General features: G+C 41.8%; 1 protein-coding gene across 1 annotated transcript in view; it reads right to left on the bottom strand.

The window, feature by feature from the left end:
• Nucleotides 1-18,511, bottom strand: part of KDR (kinase insert domain receptor) — a 45,192-nt gene that overhangs the window by 26,235 nt on the left and 446 nt on the right. Inside the window, 16 exon segments of the mRNA XM_055334996.1 lie at nucleotides 295-403; nucleotides 920-1,043; nucleotides 1,966-2,119; nucleotides 3,930-4,093; nucleotides 4,184-4,298; nucleotides 5,772-5,855; nucleotides 5,858-5,939; nucleotides 5,942-5,950; nucleotides 6,578-6,717; nucleotides 7,303-7,471; nucleotides 7,704-7,834; nucleotides 10,859-11,055; nucleotides 13,050-13,178; nucleotides 13,285-13,417; nucleotides 16,585-16,669; nucleotides 17,233-17,352. Coding sequence (XP_055190971.1) covers nucleotides 295-403; nucleotides 920-1,043; nucleotides 1,966-2,119; nucleotides 3,930-4,093; nucleotides 4,184-4,298; nucleotides 5,772-5,855; nucleotides 5,858-5,939; nucleotides 5,942-5,950; nucleotides 6,578-6,717; nucleotides 7,303-7,471; nucleotides 7,704-7,834; nucleotides 10,859-11,055; nucleotides 13,050-13,178; nucleotides 13,285-13,417; nucleotides 16,585-16,669; nucleotides 17,233-17,352 — 1,945 coding nt within the window.

Genomic DNA, 18,511 nt, shown 5'->3' on the forward strand with positions numbered 1-18,511 from the left:
TAGACTCGGATGGTGGAGCCATAACCGTGATGCAGGATTTGTGGCTAAAAAAATATGTGAAACCATCCTCTCCCCTGAGGGAATGGGAGACTCAGTTGTACCGACTTCCCACGTACCCAACAGCTGGCTGAGGAGTCTTCATTTATGAACCAAAGCATCCCCAATCAGCCCAAGTCCTCTTCCGAAACACCATGCCACTCCGGAATGGCAAGGGCCACAGAGCATCAGACAGCCTAGTGCCCCCTTGGCAAGAGATCTAAACCCCGCCCCCCCCCCAAGGACAGCAATACTCACTGATCACGTGGAAGGAGATGACCCTCTCTCCTCTCCCAACTTTATTGACGGCTTCGCATTTGTACAAAGCTGACACATTGGCTGCTTGGATAACAAGGGTACTTACAGTCTGTGGGAAAAAACAAATCCCGGGCTGTAAACGATGGAGGCTGTGTTTATGCTCATGCTTTCAGACTAAAATTCAACCCGTAAGACCTGTCTGTTCCATTCACACTACTGCACTGACCTCTCTCAAATCCATGCAATTAGAATTACTCTGGTGTGGTTCATGCAATACACAAAACAGGCATTGGAAACCGGAAAGCAAATAAAGTGTTTCAACTCAGCACTGTACTCGTTTCCATACTTGTAAAATCAGAATCCCCTTACAACGGATGCAGAGATTTAACAGCATACACGTTTTATCTTTCTCTGATAAGATATTAATAAGTCGACGGCACTTCTCAAAGCCAGGGGTGTTTTCAAACTAACTTCATATGTTAGTATTTTATAGTACAATTAACGTGACCATCAATCTCTAATACCCCTCGCATACGACTGCCCCGTGCTTCCACGCCATCCTTCCATCCTCCCATAAAAGAGAGAGAGAGAGACAGATTTTCAAATTAAGGAACTTCGAACTCACTTTGTTCTTTCCTTCAATTAGGGCAAACTGATTCTTGTTGACTTCAATTTTATTTCCCCCCTGGAAGTCATCCACGTTTCTCCATTCTTTACAAGTGTATGGGTTTGTCATTAAGACAGCTTGGCTATAAGGAAGAAATAAGAGCTCTCATGATGCCCGAATTTTTCTTTAGTTCAAGTCCATGGCAAGGAAAGGAGTGAGACCTCGGGTATTATGTTCTTAGAAATAACTTTCAACGCACCCTACCACGTTACACGATTTGGTGCCAATTAAAAATAGGCCTCGGCAAAGAAGGAAAAGGTTCTAGGTAGATTCATTCAGGATACAGGAGGGAAACAGCTATTCTGGGAACAAACCTCCATTCATAAATTGAACCGACAAGACAATTCAAGTTAATTTAGTTCAAAGGAAGACAAGGAAACTAAGAAGTCAATTGGGCTTCTTAAAGTAATCTCCCTGGGACTGTGGCCTTTGTGGAGGAAATGGTCAGCATCTGAGGAAGAAACTAGTAGTGGCCATCTCAAAAACAACAACAGGAAGTGAACTGCGCGGGGTGGTAGTGGGTGGCCTGTTGTTCTGTCTTCCTAAGGATGTCTGGACTTGTGTTAGAACCTGATAAGCTGGGCCTAAGAATCCAAAGGCTGCATCTTGGCCTGTGGCTCCCTCACATCCATCAGCTCTTCCTCTGAGATGGACCTTCTCTCAGATAAGAAGGAGACAGTGGTATTCACCGGTTGACTGGAATAAGGAGAAACCCCAAAGATTGGCTATTGGCAAGGTGGGCAAAGAGCCTGCGTTTCGAGAAGTGTGTGCACCAGGGCTAATTTAGGAAGAGAGAGCTAGCTAATCTCAAGGTGGGACATCCCATGGAAAGGCATCTCCTAAAACGTTATGACATGGAGAAAGATGGTAGGATCGGAAAGGACCACTTGGGGCATAACTTTCTTAGGAATGGCCTTCTTGGGGTGGGGGGCATGGAGTCCTACCACAGTGTGGCCGTGAGAAATGCAAAAGAGCAGGCAACTAGAGGACGTAGGCCTACTCACGCGGGCTTGTAGGCGCACTCCTCCAGCTGCCAGTACCAGCGGATGTGGTGCGGAGGGGGGACGGCGTAGACCGTGCATGTCAGCGACTGCGTGGTGCCGTACTGGTAGGAATCCACCGGAGAGATCAGGGATTTCTCACCGATCTGGGGCGGGACTGGAGATGGGAAAAGCCACTTTTTAATTGGAGATCCTCTTTGGGGAACAGAAAGCGGGAGTTTTCATCAACCCAAGCCTAGGATTTTGCCCTCCTTTTCTTTTTCAAAGAACAGCTAGACTTGGAAACAGGTGCTACGACTGCCGGTGACACCCATCATCCTCACAAGTGGAGGACTTTGTGCAAGTCTGGCCACCCTCTGCCTCGGTTCTTCTCAGTCCGCACGATAGGGGGTAACTCTCCCTGTGCTCCCAATCTCAAAAGATCAGAAAGAAAGAAAATCATCCTGATTGTACATTCATTACGTGCTAGCCGTTGTCTAAGGGCTCTGCGTGGGTTAATCCATTTAATCATATGTGAGAAAAATGAAACAGAAAAGTTAAATGACTTGCCCAAGGTCACCCACCTACCTCTCCTCCTCCTCCCTCTCCTTCCTCCACTTCCTTCCCTCCTTCCTTTCTCCCTCCCTTCCATTTCTCCCCTCTCCCCCTTCCTCTTTCTCTTCTCTTTCCTTTTTTTGGCTCCAAAGTCACTGAGGCAAAACTCTTCTCCCATCACTAGCAACTTAAGGACTCAGATTATACTCTCAAATTTTCACTTTTCTATGTTAATTTTATATAGCGGGATAAATGCTAGGGTGAATCAGTTGTTTAATGACTTTGTGAGTTCTTGAGATGGGGTTATACACTGTCCATTTTTACATCTTTATTTTGTGTTCATTTTCTTTCCCCCGCCCCCTACTTATTAGCTTCTCGCCATTCCCCAGCCCCCTACTCCTGAGTGGCTTCTAAGTGACATTGCTGGAACCTGTTTTCTTTAAAATACTCCTGAAGCTGAGATCCCAGCAAAGAAATGAAGCCGAGCTCAGTGGACATACAGAGTGGTGGCAGGATATATGGGGAAGTACCTTAATTTACAAATGAAGATCCTGAAGTTTTATTATGCCATGCCAGTAGGGAGAACAAAGAATTCCAACAGAAAAGCATTTCCTAAACTATATTTGGGGCAAGAGATTAATGGATTTCCAGGGTGGGAGGGGGGACGCTCTGGTCAAATAACTTTGTTAAAGCCTCAGTACTTTGTCTCTTCCCCTGGAGAATGGCAATATACATGGATATTGTGTAAAGGTCCTGATAAGTCCTGTTATACAGACACCTATTGTACATTGACTCAGTATCTCCTACACTTACTTGACCATGTTCCCCACCCAGAACGCTTTCCGTCTGGAAAAACGACGTTCAAATCATCCTTCAATCAAAACCTTAGTATCTCCCCTTTATAGCCTCAGAGTCAGATAGGTCCTAGTCTCTTGTTTTTTGTTTTTGTTTTTTTGGGTTTTTTTTAATTGTTAAACTACCAACAAGCCAACAGTATCAACCTGCAAAGGCCTTCTGAGTTGGAACCTGCCTGTGCAACAAACAAGCAGCTTCCCACAAAATTCAAAAAGACTTACAAGTTTGCATGCCAGGTGCCTAATTCCATGAGACAAGAGCAAAGGTAGTACGACAACTGTCCCTGTAGGCATTCTTATTTCATAGCATATTGCCGTCGAGTGTATCATCTACATCAATACTGCACTTGACACCAAACAATTCACATACACAGCCTCTTAGGCTAACATGTCTAGAGTGCAGTGTCCTACACCTCAGTTTGACTCTACTGCTCTCGATCATATTTATAAATAGGAGCCCATTCATGATGTCAGTGAAGCAACAGGTGACAAAGGAATGGTGGCCTGGCTGTTTAAGAAGATACAGTCTTAGTCTTTATAATCAATTTTGGGCAGAGAAGGAAAACTGAATGAACTCACCATTCACAACCAGAGATATCACGTGGCTCTGTTTCTCCTTTGAAATGGGGTTGGTAAGGATGACAGTATAATTTCCTGTGTCTTTTTCACTCACTTCCATAATCGTCAGGACATGCCCCACTTTTATTGTGTGATTGGACTCAATGGGTCTTCCATTTTTATACCTATGGGGAAAAAAAAATCTCAGGAATTAGTATCATTTAAGGGTTTGCTTTCAGGTGGAACAATGCATTGCATTCATTTGCAATACATACCATTTTATTTCAGGGGGAGGGTAACCAAGGTACTTCACAGGGATTCTGACACGATCTCCCACAGTGGCTTCCACCGAAGATTCCATGCCACTACCAAAAGCAACAAAGGGTTTTTCTGAAAGAAAATTAAAATAATCATTATTTTAAATGTCAACTTATTATAAATGATCATTTGGTTTAGTTTTTTATTTCAAGTGAAGAGTCAAAGATCTGGAGAGTCTGCGCTGCCACAGTTCAGTGTGGGATTTCCCCACACTTCCTTTCTTTGGTCACTGTCCAGCTTCTCCCACACAACTGGCTTCTGCATTTGGTTTCCTCTCTCTCCAGGTGCATACTACAAGCTTACTGACTGCTCAAGTCTAAACCAAGCATTTGCTTTTGTGTGAAGCTCCTCTAAGTCCTCCAGGGATCTTGGTTGCTTCTTCTCCGCTCTCCTGGCACCCTTTATCTACCTGCCGTATGTCCCAAGGACTCAGTCCTCAGACCACTTGTCTTTATCTACACCTTCCCCCAGGCTCAGCTGTAAACTAACATTCACATTCCTCCTAAATTTGTATTTCCTCCCCGGCCTTCTCTGGGTTCCCGGTTTATATATTAAATATCTCCACTCGGATGTTTAGTGGGCATGTCCAAATAAACACACCCAACACTGTTTCTCCAAATCTTACTTCCCTGTCAGTCTTCCCTATCTCAGTAAATAAAACGACCATTCGCTCACTTGCTCACACTAAAAATTCAAATCATCTTCCATTCTTCTCTTACCCCCTACAGCCATTGAGTCAAAAGGCAGATCCTGCTGGCTTTATCTTCAAAAATATATGCCAGAATCATGTCTCTTCTCTCCACTCCTACCTCTACCAGTTAGTCCAAGCCACTCACCATCTCTCACCTGGATAACTGTAACTAGCCTCCCAACTCGTGTCCCTATTCCTGCCCTTATTTCTCTGAACTATTTTCTCATAAAATACATAGTAGTCCTATAAAAACATAAACCAGAGCATGTCTCTCTCTGCTCAAATCCTTCTATGAATTCCCATATTATAAAATCCAAAATCATTACCAAGTTCTCTAAACTGGGTGCCATATGAATCATCACCTAAACTGAGACATTTATGTGTTATTATGTGACATTATTATAAGGAAAAGAGAATAAATAAGAAACGAGGTTATTTGTTCAAAGCCCCACAGATAGTAATTAAATCCAGGTCTCCCCAATTACAAAGCCCATGCTTATTCACATAGGCCTCTCAGCCTTGCAATAAAACGAAAAATTTAAAACTAACTTCGATAATGATATTCTGCTTATTATACTACGAATAACAGTATCAACAACCACAACACGTAAAATTTAGTGAACACTTAACTATATTAGCTCATCTCATCATTGAAGTTGGGATTTGAACCCAAGCTATGCTCTTGACCTATAAGTCATATGGCCTCTCTAGCCATGTGACCTCAAAATGTCTTCTGAATGGAGCTCAAAAATGTCTTCTGAATGAACAAAATAGGAATCACTAGTGACCTAAATGTATTTAAATTATCCCACTTCTCAAGGCACGGCATAATTCCAAAGGAGATCTTAGCTTACCGTGGATCCTGATGAATGTGCTGTTCCACTTGGTCATCAGCCCACTGGAAGCTGCACAGGTGTATCACCCTTGGTCACTCCGGTTACACCATCTATAGTCAAGGTGCTCAAATATTTCTTCATCTCACTCCCAGACTGGGTTTTTAGGTCCCGGTTAACAAGTTTTTTTTATGCTGATGCTGAAAAAGAGTTCACTGAATTTTCAAAGTCTAGCATAACATTACCTGGTAGCTTCTAGATACCCACGAGATCAAGTCTTGGCCCTCAGAGAACACTATTCATGCTAATAATAGGGACTTCAGAACTTTTCACATCATCTAGACAACCAATATAATTGGTTCCAGGAGAAATAAATGGAACCAACTGAATGAAGATTTTTAAGGCCTCACATAGTGGGAATGAGATGGGTAGGTACTGCACAAACACAAGCAAATATGACCACTGCTCATGGAGAAGTACGTCTCATGCCGCCTCTTAAAGACAAATTCCCTAAAAGTGAAAATAGAACAAAGACTTTGGAGCACAGAAAAATAATGCAACCTGAAAAGATGTAATCACATAGAAAAAACTAACCTGCAGAGCCTGATGGTAGCAAAGTGGGACAGAGTCTCTTGGCATTGCATCAGTTTTACATGGATGCTATATGTTCTGCAGTTCTTTTAAACTGTGTGTGCATGGATGTGAGTGTGTGTGAGTTAAGGCCCTTACATTTTATCTGGCCAGAGAAGTCCCTATCTCTCAAACAAACTCTGTTGGGGCTTATTATCAAAGTATTGAGAGGTCTGGCTTTCAATTGTTAGTGTTACCTTCAAAGAAGGGTATTCCCAGTTGAAGTCAAGCCCTACATTTAGTTCAGTTCTTACAGTACAATTTAAGACAAGCCTCTCTCCAACAGACAGCTCAGCTCCGTGAGGGGGGCTGAGAATCACATCATAGATCTTGTACCCTAGAGCAAGTAAATTGAAAACACAGAGAAAGAAAAAGAAAATAAGTGTGTAACTTTGCACAGATTTTTTTTTTAATGATGCAACTTCAGAATGTGCCATATCATTTTTCCCCTAAGGGCCTCACCGATACTTGGTAACTCCCAGCAAAATGGCCTAAGAGACTTACAAAGCAGACCTGAAGGAATCTCAAAGACAGCCCAGTGGAGAGAAAAGCAGTAAAATTTGAGTAGTCAATAGCCAATGAAGCCAGCTTTAGTAAATTACTGAGCTTTCCATAAAAAAGGTATAATTAAAAGAACTGATGCCAAGCAATGCTCTGAACATTGAATTTTCCATCAAATATGCTCCGATAATAACACTTTCCATCCTTGGCCTTGGCAAGAAAGGAGAGAAACTCAATTGCACGTAGGTTTACTTGGTAGAGAAGAGCAAATGTAATGAACTGCCCCACACCAGATCTTAAAATAATATATTTTTCAATATCCTTTATTCTTCTCCCTATATCTTCATCTCCAGGATCTTAATAGAGGAAGCCATTCTTTAATATCTGATATTAATCATATGGAAAGGAACTGTCCACTTACCTACAACCACAACTATGTACATAATAGACTGGCAACTTTCATCATTAATTTTTGCTTCGCAGAAGACCATGCCAGCATAGCTGATCATGTAGCTGGGGATAGTAACGCCTTTCTTACTGTCCCAGGAAATTCTGTTTCCATCAGGAACAAACCTCTTTTCTGGATACCTCTGAGTAGAAAAAGAAACATCAAATATTGAATAAAGTGCTTTCCAAAAGTGAAAACCATGCGAAATGATCACTAAGGAATTCATCACTAAAGAACATAAATTAGTTTTATTTATTATCATTTTGACTCTTCTGAAAGGATCTTTAAAACAAATGGTTGATAATACATGATATATAGCTACCCATCTTAACATCAGGAAAACATGAGAGATGACTGACGAAGATGTAACTTACTGCACAAAGTGACACATTGAGGTTGGAAATGGACCCAAGACATGGAATCACCACAGTTTTATTTTTGTTCTCAGTGATGTACACAACTCCATGTTGGTCGCTAACAGAAGCGATAAATGGAGACCTGTAATCTAGAAGAAAATTTAACTCCATTAGTTAATGGCATTTGCTAGAAAAGTTGATCTTGTTTCAAGTCCATAAACTCTAACCAGAGAAGTCAATGATTGAGAATGACATTTCACACCAGGCAAAGGAATCCACAGGTTGGTGTGCTGGTAGATATCTGGCTCCAAAGATATGCTGCAGAAAGGGTATATGCACGTGTGTGTGTATGTGTGTGTGTGTGTGTGTGTGTGTATGAAAAATATGAAAGAAAACTCCTAGAATGAAACTGACTCTTTTCACTAGGATCATCAACAAGTAGAATGCATTTTATAGGTTTCATGTTTAAGCAGATGTTAGATTATATTTTTTCAAAATGAAGGAACATGTTTCATTTCTCATATACACTTACATATACACATATACATTCTTCTTATATACGAAACATTTTCCAAGTACATAAAAGTTTTAAAGTGATTTTTTAAATTTATAAGTAGTTTTGAAGTTAAATCTATACTTTACCTATTGAATTTTATTAATGCTAAAAAAAAAAGCATATTCTTTCTGTAGGCAAAGAATATCCAAGGGCCATGAAAATAAACTAATGAATTTCAAAGGAACTTTAAAATAAGCAGAAGACAACTAACAACTTTTGGGTTCGATTATTCAATGGAAAAATTTACGTGCGTATTTTAAGACTGTGAACACTAGATATGAGATTCTTTATAAAATAATGTTCAGTGGTTGTTGAATTCAGTTTAAAATTCAGCAGTTGTTAATATCTTCAATGACAAAAATTCAAAAAGCCACCGTGGCAAAAAGTGAGAAGAAAAAAAAGAGATTTTAATGTCATTCAAACATCGTTTCTACAGTGTGTGAATACACCGCTGGGAAAATAGTCCACTCTTCTGTAGTGTGAAATCGTGCTTGAAATCTCACAGAGATAATGGTTCAGACTGCTATGCCCAACACACCTGATCGAGCTTTTCCAGAGCTCTTCAGGATAACTGGTCCAAGTAAAGAAAGAGTTAATTAAACCAAGGGGAGAAAGGCAGCTAATTCCCTGCAACGGCAGAAGTTTGATTTCCTTCCCAGCTGGAAAGCACAGAAAGGCAGCCAATCCAGCCCACCACATGCCATAGCCATTATCTTATGAGGCCAAGACCCACTTCCTGGCTCCATCCATTGCTGGAGGGAATGGGGTCAGAAGACTAAGGAAGTAAGGTAGGGACCGGAGGGGACAAGAGGGGACATTTAAAGGGCCGTCCATAGGGAATACTTTGGTGCTTTCTTTCTCATTGTTAAACTTCATGACCAAAATCTTGGACAGCTCACCTCCTAGAACATTAGGCTTAGACAGGAAGCAGAATTTAATGGTATACCCAAAGATGGGCAGGGCACAAATAAAACAGTGCCAGGGATTGCTACTTCTTAATAGGAACCTTCCAGCCACATACTATGAAATATTACCAAGCTTGCTTACAGAACAAGTCTTTGGAAGCTAAGTTAACCCCTTACGTAAGACTAAAGCTATTCAGTAAATCAATTCTATTTCAGCATTCCAAAAAAAAAAAAAAGGAAATAAACAAAAGAAACCCAAACAACCACCCATCCTCTCAAAATAAAATATTTACTGTAACTCATGAAATGAATTTTCACATGTCTCCAGGTTTCCTGACTTGGGGAGAAGGAAATAACGAGATATTATGGGAGAGGTTCATCTTGTAGTATTTCCAGACAGGCTAAAAGCAGGAAATCCTTGCAATCTTCTGAGAAAGCCTGATCTCCCAAGACTGCCAGATCAAAAGGAGCCAGAAATTCTCGAAGATCTGAGCCTTGTCTCTTTCAAATTCTGCAGAGGAAGGAGGAGGGCACAGAATTCTATCTTGGACTGTGCTCATCCTGGGCAAAAATAATTCTCAAATATTGTGCAATCCAGGAATGACATACGTTATCTTGATGTAGTCTCCATTTTCTCACTGCACTGACCATATTGCACTACTGAAATGTAAATGGAGATATGCAAAGTGTGTTTCCTAAAGCTAATGGAACTCCCAGTCTATAAGAGATGCTTCTGGAGAAAAAGTCTAAGCCATCTTCACCTGCCTCAAATCCTCTGGGATGCGAAAATATATATAAATGCATAAATAAGATGTCTAAACAGCTCATTTTCACTGAAAAGAAAAATATTTAATATATCCAAGCAAAGTACTACATATATACAACACTAACATTCCCCCAAATTATATGACAGATTTATAACTATCATCAGTTAGGTCGGGTTTCCACAGGAAAACTAAGGTAGTATAGGATTTTTAAAACACAAAAAAAGACATAATTCATATTATAAATACTAAATACGTATAACACTGTGTTTTATTCTACGTGGACATGTGTTTTATCCTACATAATGTCAATCCCAAATTGCAAACTCTAGAACGATGTGGCTTCTTATCCAAGATCTCAGACCACACAGGCAAAGAAACACACTGGCCTCGAAAGGCCCTTTGAGGTAATATCTTCATTTGTGCAAGAGGATGAGATTGTCTTTCACAAAGTATAAGTGGGAGAAGAGAAGTTCTTATGTACAAAAAAAGTTCCAGAGCCTTTAGCTGTTTCCCTGTGCATTCTTGGGAAAACCTCCTCCCCCGTCATAGATAACCTATCTCTCCACAGAAACCCCTCCATAACGCACCCCTGAATCTTCCTTTTCAAGGACTTCAGGTTCTTTTTCTCAAACATCAGAAGGTTTTTTTTTTTTTTATAAATCCCTACAGCCAATTGTGAACACAGATTTCCCTGAGAAACAAAGATCAGAACCACACTAACTGGTGGCAAAAGAGGTGTAATACGGGCCCAAGTTCCAGAACAAATCAATGAGTCTTGTCCTCAGAGGAAGCCTTGAGAGAGAAGAATTTTGTGTATTCCTGTTGGCAAACAGCCTTTGGAGCCAGCCTTTTGTTGTACTCCACTGTACTCTATTCTTCCCTGCGCCTATTGGGTTTTATAACTGGTAAATCAGCTTGGGAAATGAATTCCATGAAACTACTTACCTTGAACGTAGACATAAATGACCGAGGACATGTCAGTGTCCCGACAGAAGCACTTGTAGGCTCCAGTATCATTTCCCATCACTTTTGGAATCGTGAGCATCTTACAAAAGAAGCTGTCACTGCACTCAGTCACCTCCACTCTTTTCTCCGAGCCACTCTGATGGTTGGGCCAGAGCCAGTCCAAGTCCCTCTGTCCCCTGAAAAATTAATTCCAGGGAAGTAATCATGTGAAATGCCGCACTATGAGGCTGTTTCTAAGAAAACAGAAGGTTTGTTTCTCAAACTTATATAAACCCAACAGACAGATTCGCAGCTTTCTACCAACAATGACAGGCTGGATGGACAGATGACAAAAAGCCATAAACTCAGCTTCAGACATTACATATAAGGATTCCTGAATTTTCTATTAATCAACTCACTCACTCAACAAATATTTTTTAAGCAGGTCCTATGTGCCAAATGCTGTTAAAGTCTGGGGATACAGCAGTGGACAAATCAGACAAGAGTCAATGCCTTTATGGAACTTTAGTCTACTTAGAGAAAGGCAGGCAATGAAACGGCAAGGGAACCTCAACAAAGCTAAATTAATTTTTTAAGTAAGTAAAAATATGTGGTGTAAGTAAAATGTAGGGTGGTGATAAGTACTAGAGAGGGGATATAGAATATACAGAGAGTAAAGAGTTCTGGGAGGAGGGGGCTTGATGAAGCCATATGAATATAGGGAGGAATGGTGTTCCAGGCAGAGAGAACAGAAAATGTAAAGGCCTTGGGGCAGGAGCATCTGGAGTACCAGGGGAATGGCAAGGAAGCTGGAGTAGTCCATTAAGAGTGAGCAGGCGGGACAGTAAGAAGTGAAGTTCAGAAGGAAGAGGGCACAACTGTCTAAGAGCCTCACAGGACCTTATCCAGGCTGCATTCAGAGATTACTTTCTTTGCAGCATTTCCCTGCAAAGCCCTGAGAAAGATAGTCACATTAAAAAGAACATAGATTCTTCATTGATTCTTCTTTCAAAGAATCCGAAATTTCCATGAAGTTGCAGCTACATTAATGAAGTTACTTTCACACACTTCATGGCTTTTTCAGGACATAAGAAATTCTTTTGAATGAGCTTTAAAAGGGAATATGGGATCTTTGGGGATTTGGGCCAATGGCCTCTGTTATTGAGGATGGGTAAGAGGAAAACCCACTAAGAAATGTGTCTTCAAACAGCAAAGCTAGAGAAATAGCACTGTTACTATGTTTTCTCCCAAGGGCTGGGCATTGTTGACCTACCCTTGATAAGGGGACAAGGGCATCCTTCACACTCTGCAGTCTAAAATAGATCTGTGTCGTGTTGAACACTGGTGTTCATCAAGCATAAACAATGGCAGTAAGCTGCCCAAGGTTCTCTGTGGACCCCTAGCTCTCTTCTCCGAGGGCAATGTCACCTCCACTCATGTCTCCACATCTCTGCCCAAGACACACTGAGAGGTTCCTGAGAAGCCTCTGGGTCCACTGTATTAAGCCCCAAGGTCTCCTACCTTTCATTTTGGGGTAGGGGCTCTGACACAAGATTTAAATGCTTCTTCCTTTCAAAGAAGCCTGCTTCCCCTGTTAGCAAATATCAATAGCATGGCTTCTTGCTAGCAAATGAGAAGAGAGAGGCTTTCCAGAACATCAAGGCAAAGCATGAAGTCCACTACCTTGTGCAGGACATGCACTCAGTACTGTTAATGGCTGAAATTTAAATTGCTATTACAGTCATAATTTTATCATAAAATAAAATACTTGGCAAGGGCTATACAAATGTCCAAGAGCTATTCTGAATAGGATAAATATGGCCCCAAACTCCTTCAACCCCATCCCTTAAAGGTGAGAGGGTAAGTCCTCAATTTCACTTATGTATTCAATACTTTTTGAGTATCTACTATCTACTATGTGCCACGTGTTATACTGTATGCGTGCGTGCGTGCGTGCGTGTATGTGTATCTGTATTAGCAGAGAGTAGCAGGGGAAAAATTCCAGCCAAATCAAATGAAATTTTTAGGAGAAGAGCTTTCTCATTTTTTTCATTATTAAATCATGTATTGGAATCCTCACTAGTTACAATTACAACCACTCTATGATAATTCTGCTTACAGAAATTATTTTTCCCTCAATAACCAATGAGTTACTTAACCCAGGAAATCTGAATCTAAAATGCATCCTTACCTGCAAGTAATCTGGAGAGTTGTATTAGCCATAATTGTAAGTATGTCTTTTTGTAGGCTGAGTCTGGGTGGATGAAGGGAAACACTAGGCAAACCTAGAAACAAATTAAATAAATGAATGTAGTTGCCACTGAGTCAGACCCGATAGGAAACACCTTCCATAAACAATGCACACTCTATACTTTAAAAGGCCTCTTCAGCAATTCGTTGTGTAAAACTGCGAATTTACTTTTCACCATTCCCAGTAAAAGTTCACAAACTGTGTCATAACAGGAAGAATGGGCAGATGGTCATAAACCAACGCAAAAGTTCTGCAGTTCATGGAGCTAGGGTGGAGTTCCTGTTTTCCTGCATTGCCAACTTCAAGGTCTTACAAAAGGATATAGGACATTGAAACCAAATGAACCTTCATCTGATGATCTCACTCCCTTGGGAAAGGACCCACTGACATTTCTTATAAAGCATAGGATGCACACATTTGACTAAATTGCTGATTAATGAGTACTCCTAAGAGAAACTTCTATACAGTTCATCTATGAACCCTGAAAGGGGGGGGGTGCCCATGACATTGTCTCATTTTTCCTTTATCCATTCTCTAGTGCACTTCCCCTGGTAACTGAACTGCCAAAGTTGGAAGACTGTAGATTAAAACTAGGTGAGAGGAATTGAAGAAGAAAAAAGAAATTGCCAGTGTCCCTATAATACACCTATTAATACACTTTTCCGTAGAGAATGGAACTAAAAAAGCGTAATGCTAATGAATTACAATTGGGGAATCTCAACTTATTAATCAAAGTTCTGAGCTCTCCCTGATACCAAGCTTACAACACAAGAAAGCTGTCTTTACCTAAAAAGAACACAGGACCGATTCCTCACCCCAAGTCACACCACAGCAAGAAAACAAAGTCCTCTGTGAACTAAATGCAAAGAGCTAGCAAGTAATGAAAAACTATCAGGGAAATAAAAACTGTCCACCATGTTAGGGCCTTAACTAATATCCAGATCTCCAAATTATCACCTTAAAAAGTGATGGATGCTGGGTAAGCACCCAAGCTTAATATGATCCTTGACCCACGTCAACTAAGAGCAAATGACTCTCTATCCAAAGAAAATGAGAACACTAATTAAAAAACATACATGCACCCCTGAGTTTATTGCAGCATTGTTTACATCAGCCAAGATATGGAAGTAACCCAAGTGTCCATCAATAGATGAGTGGATAATGAAGATGTAGATGTCATGGGATATTACTCAGCCATAAAAAAGAACGAAATCTTGCCATTTGCAATCATGCGGATAGAGCTACAGAGTATTATTCTAAATGAAGTAAGTCCGTCAGAGAAAGACAAATAAGATTTCACTCATATGTGGAATTTAAGAAACAAAACAAATGAACAAACAAAACAAAAAGACAAATAAAAAATACTCTTAAAAATAGAAAACGAGCTGATGGATACCAGAGGGCAGGTAAGTTGGGAGATGGGTGATACAGGTGATGGGGATTAAAGAGTATGCTTATCATGATGAGCACTGAGTAATGTACAGAACTGTTGAATCACTGTATTGTAGACCTGAAACTAATATAACACTGTATGTTAATTATACTAGAATTTTAAAAATAATTTAAAAACATTTTTAAAGAACCACTGACTTCTGAGGCCTAAGCTACCCTGATCTTCTTGGGTAAATAAGACAGTATTTGCAAATATGAAAAAGTAAGAGTAGAGAGAGTGAGCAAATATCCAGTGCAAATACCTAATACACTGAATCTGTGGATCCCAAAGTGAATGGCCACAGACAAAACAAACAGCTGATCACATATATTTCTACACACATTGTACCACCCAGATGTACAAAGTAGGTTGTTGACACAACTGCAGATTTGTTGATCAATATCATAGTTTAGAAAAAAAAACACTAGAAATTAAGTTGCATCAGTAAATCTCAGAAACTCATTGGTATTGGTACTGACTTGTGTTTGGGCCAATAATTCTTAAGCTTTAGGACGTGTAAGACATCCCTAGCCCTCCAAATCTGCATTTTAACAAGCACTTAACATGATTTGATCACACATGGTCTATGGGATACTCTTGGACAGCTGTTGATCTGGCTTATCATGTTCAGTTAATTAGCATAGCACTTTTCAATATGGAAGGAAAAAACTGTCCTCAGAGTAGACAAACAATACAGCAAAGTGTTTAAAGCAATAGAAAAGCCTTCCAACAATGAAGTCTCACTTTGTTTAAGAAAAGGAAAATAAAAACAACTTATTCGGATGAGTTCAGGTATCAAACTTGGCTGGGAAACACTAGGTTGAGAAACATGTTGAAAGCAGTAACTTAATACAATTTGTACAATGATCCAAATGAGAAAGAACTGATTATTTGGGCACATTTATGTGAGAAAAAAAATGTAGCAAAAGCACAGCTCTAAATAAGCTATGTTTGTCCTACCAGCAAAATAAGAGGTTCTTGAAGATCTCTCATAAATTATTGTCACGGATTATCTCACCCTCTGGACACACTTTCTTATGTTAAAAAAATTAATTAAAGATATGTTCCCCATTCATAGGAAGCTAAGACAATACCATACTATCCTAGAGACATGTATACAACAAAAATCTTTTCAGCAAACCTCTAGCAATAAGGATAACTCCAAATTCATATCTGTAGACCAACCAACATTCGATTTTGTTTTGCTCCACTTAACTTCATTCATTTCCACGGGCAAGTTTAAGTCCTACTCTTCAGAAAATTCTAAAGAAATAACTACAAGAAGTACATATGCTGCTACTCTATAAAAAGCCCTTCTATGTTCAAATCCTCTAACCCAAATTAATTAATTTGTGCGCTATTACCCTCCCAGCTCAAAGGCAGGAAGGAAAAACAACAGTGCCTCTGTCTCTAGAATTTGATGGCACCAATTATAGCCCAATCCAATTAAGCAAGTCACACACTCCAAAAGGGCAACCTCATCGTTATATTCAGGGCAACCCGATTGCAGTTACTACTGCTGCTGGGCTATGAAACACCCCAGGCTTCTTTGTGGGAGAGCCGGATTCCCCCTCTGCCTGTGTCTCTGCTCCATGCCCCCCCCCCGATGAATAAATAAATAAAATCTTTAAAAAAATTTTTTTTGTTGAAAAGATGATACAGAAAAAGCTAGACCAAGATCTCATGGAATGCGATGTGCATAACATATCTGGGGCACAACAATAGAAAAAAAGTCCTACCCTTACGGAAAAGTGGAAAGATGAATGCGAGATTCTAATATGTAGGTTGACAAGGCCAGACCTGAGAGTATCGGTCGGTCCTGTTTTAAATTGAACACAGTGCTCTTTACTAAATGTGTTTATTAGCTACTTGGGTGAGTTCACAGCTGGACCGGCTGTATGATTATGGCCCATTCTTCTCAGAGCAGTTACTGTTGTTCTCAGTCTTCTTCCGGTCCAACAGCTGTCGGTGCATTATCCAGTGAGCTCTGCATCCAGCTCAGTACTGCGAGAGCCTAGGAAAGGAGCTTCCTGGGAGGCTTACCTGTGGGCTGGAGTGGAAGGGCTTCTGGTCTAGTGCGGTCCGGGGGCCCTGACTCCGGAGAAGCTCCCCACTGTTTCAGACTGTCCTAAAGGGTGGTGGTGGGAGCTGTGCATCTGACGATCAGTTGGGGAATTTCATAAGATAATGGCTCTGTCTGTTGTCCTGTTACACAGGCTGGTTCCAGCACCGCTAGCGGCAATGTACTCTCTGCGCTGCACGGGGTCTGGAGGACGCAGGGGCTGTCAGGGTAAGGACAAGAGGGAAGGTGGAACTGCCTTTCCGCCCCTCCCCCGGCTCTTCCTCCCTTAGCCTGAGCGGGATGAACCCCTTTCCTTCCTTCTGGTCGGCCTGGTTGGGTCTCTGTTTACACCACATAAAACATACTCGATGTCGCCTATGTGAGATGCTAGTGCACAGTCAGGTTGACGCAATGTCTAGCCACGTGATTGCCAGACTTGGCCATCTCAGTGTTGGAGGACATCCACGTCCACCCCCCCACCCCCCCAGGTTCTGGGCTGCAGCTCTGAGCAAACAGGCTTCCAGTTACGTAATTTAGGAATGCAAGGGAGCCAGGGTGACATTTAGAGGAAAGCGCTTGTGGTTGGGGAGACTTAGGACTGTTATCAGTAACAGCTATTTTCCCTGTACCACCGAGTGCGTGGTCTTGCTTAGAACCCACTCTGTGCTTTCCTCAGCGCCGCAGACTTCTAGCATCATGTCTTCAAACGCCTGCTTTTCAAAACGTGCTTTCCACGTTGCTTTTACAATCTATAAAGAGATCCAAGTGTTGGGTCTACAGGTGTGCGAAATTACACCGTTCTCTTTGGAATGGCCTACGAGTGATTTTCCTGAGAGAGCAAAGCCTCAGCCTCCTCCTGGAGGGCCAGGAGTGAGCGTTGTGGCAGGATTTGGCTGGTGGGGAGAGCAAAGCTGAGGCACTGCCACCTCCTCGTCCAGGTGCCATGTTGGTGATTTGATTATAGTGTTGTGTGCACTTGCCAGGTTTTTCTTCCAGCTGGCTGATAGTTGGGGAACATGAGGCATATTGATCAGGACCCGGGTAAGGTTTTTGCAGGAGAATGGCCTCATTTTCTATTCAAAATTTCCAACTGGTAGTTTGAAAAGTAGGTCGTGTCAGGTGGTTTTGTTGAATGGGCCACCTGTGAAGGACTGCTGCTGGTTGATGATGGACTTAAGGATTTTGAGACAAGAAGAGGGTTTAATGGGAAGGAGTATTTGAGCATGCGCAAGGGAACGGCGGAGTGGGAGCACGTGCACCGCAAGTCAGCCACTTGCAGCTACCTTGGCGCAAGCTGGTGGCTCGTAGCTCAGACACATGGATTTTGACGCAGATCTCCCATTGAACGGTGAAATGGTGTGAGAGAAGAGAGAGCTCGAAGGCCACTCTTTAGTAGCAGGTGAAAGATTCTCAGTGTTTCCAGCAGGTTTGGGGACACGGACATGTTGCCTGCAGCAGCTTTTTTAGACCATAAAGTCCGTATGCTGAATTTCGCCGCCCGATCTGCTTCACTGTTGCTCATGTTTGATTTTATGGCAACTACGGGTCAGACCTCTGCTCTTGACTCAGCTCTGTGGACTTGGTATGGAGCTGCAGGGCATCTGCCTTCCTTGAGACCGCGGCCAGAGGCGGGTACGGCAGGGTGGGCAGCGCCCCGGGCACCGAGAGCTTGCCGAGGCCTTCCCTCGGGGAGCTGATGGCAACGGAACCCTCCCTCTCCTAGCTGGGCTGCGTGCTCGGTGTTGAGTAACTGGGCCGCGCCAGAATGAGAGGCAGAGGCCAGGGTGTCCCCAGTGTCAGCCCTGCAAAGGTGATGTGGAAATCTGCCTCTCCCGCTGGGGCTCTCAGTAGTACACGGGGCTGTCCTTAGTGTTCCAAGCAGCCGCACTTGTCCCTTAAGAGATGCTC

The sequence above is a fragment of the Nyctereutes procyonoides genome, unplaced genomic scaffold, assembly GCF_905146905.1.
Source record: "Nyctereutes procyonoides isolate TBG_1078 unplaced genomic scaffold, NYPRO_anot_genome, whole genome shotgun sequence".
NCBI classification, from domain to species: Eukaryota; Metazoa; Chordata; class Mammalia; order Carnivora; family Canidae; genus Nyctereutes; species Nyctereutes procyonoides.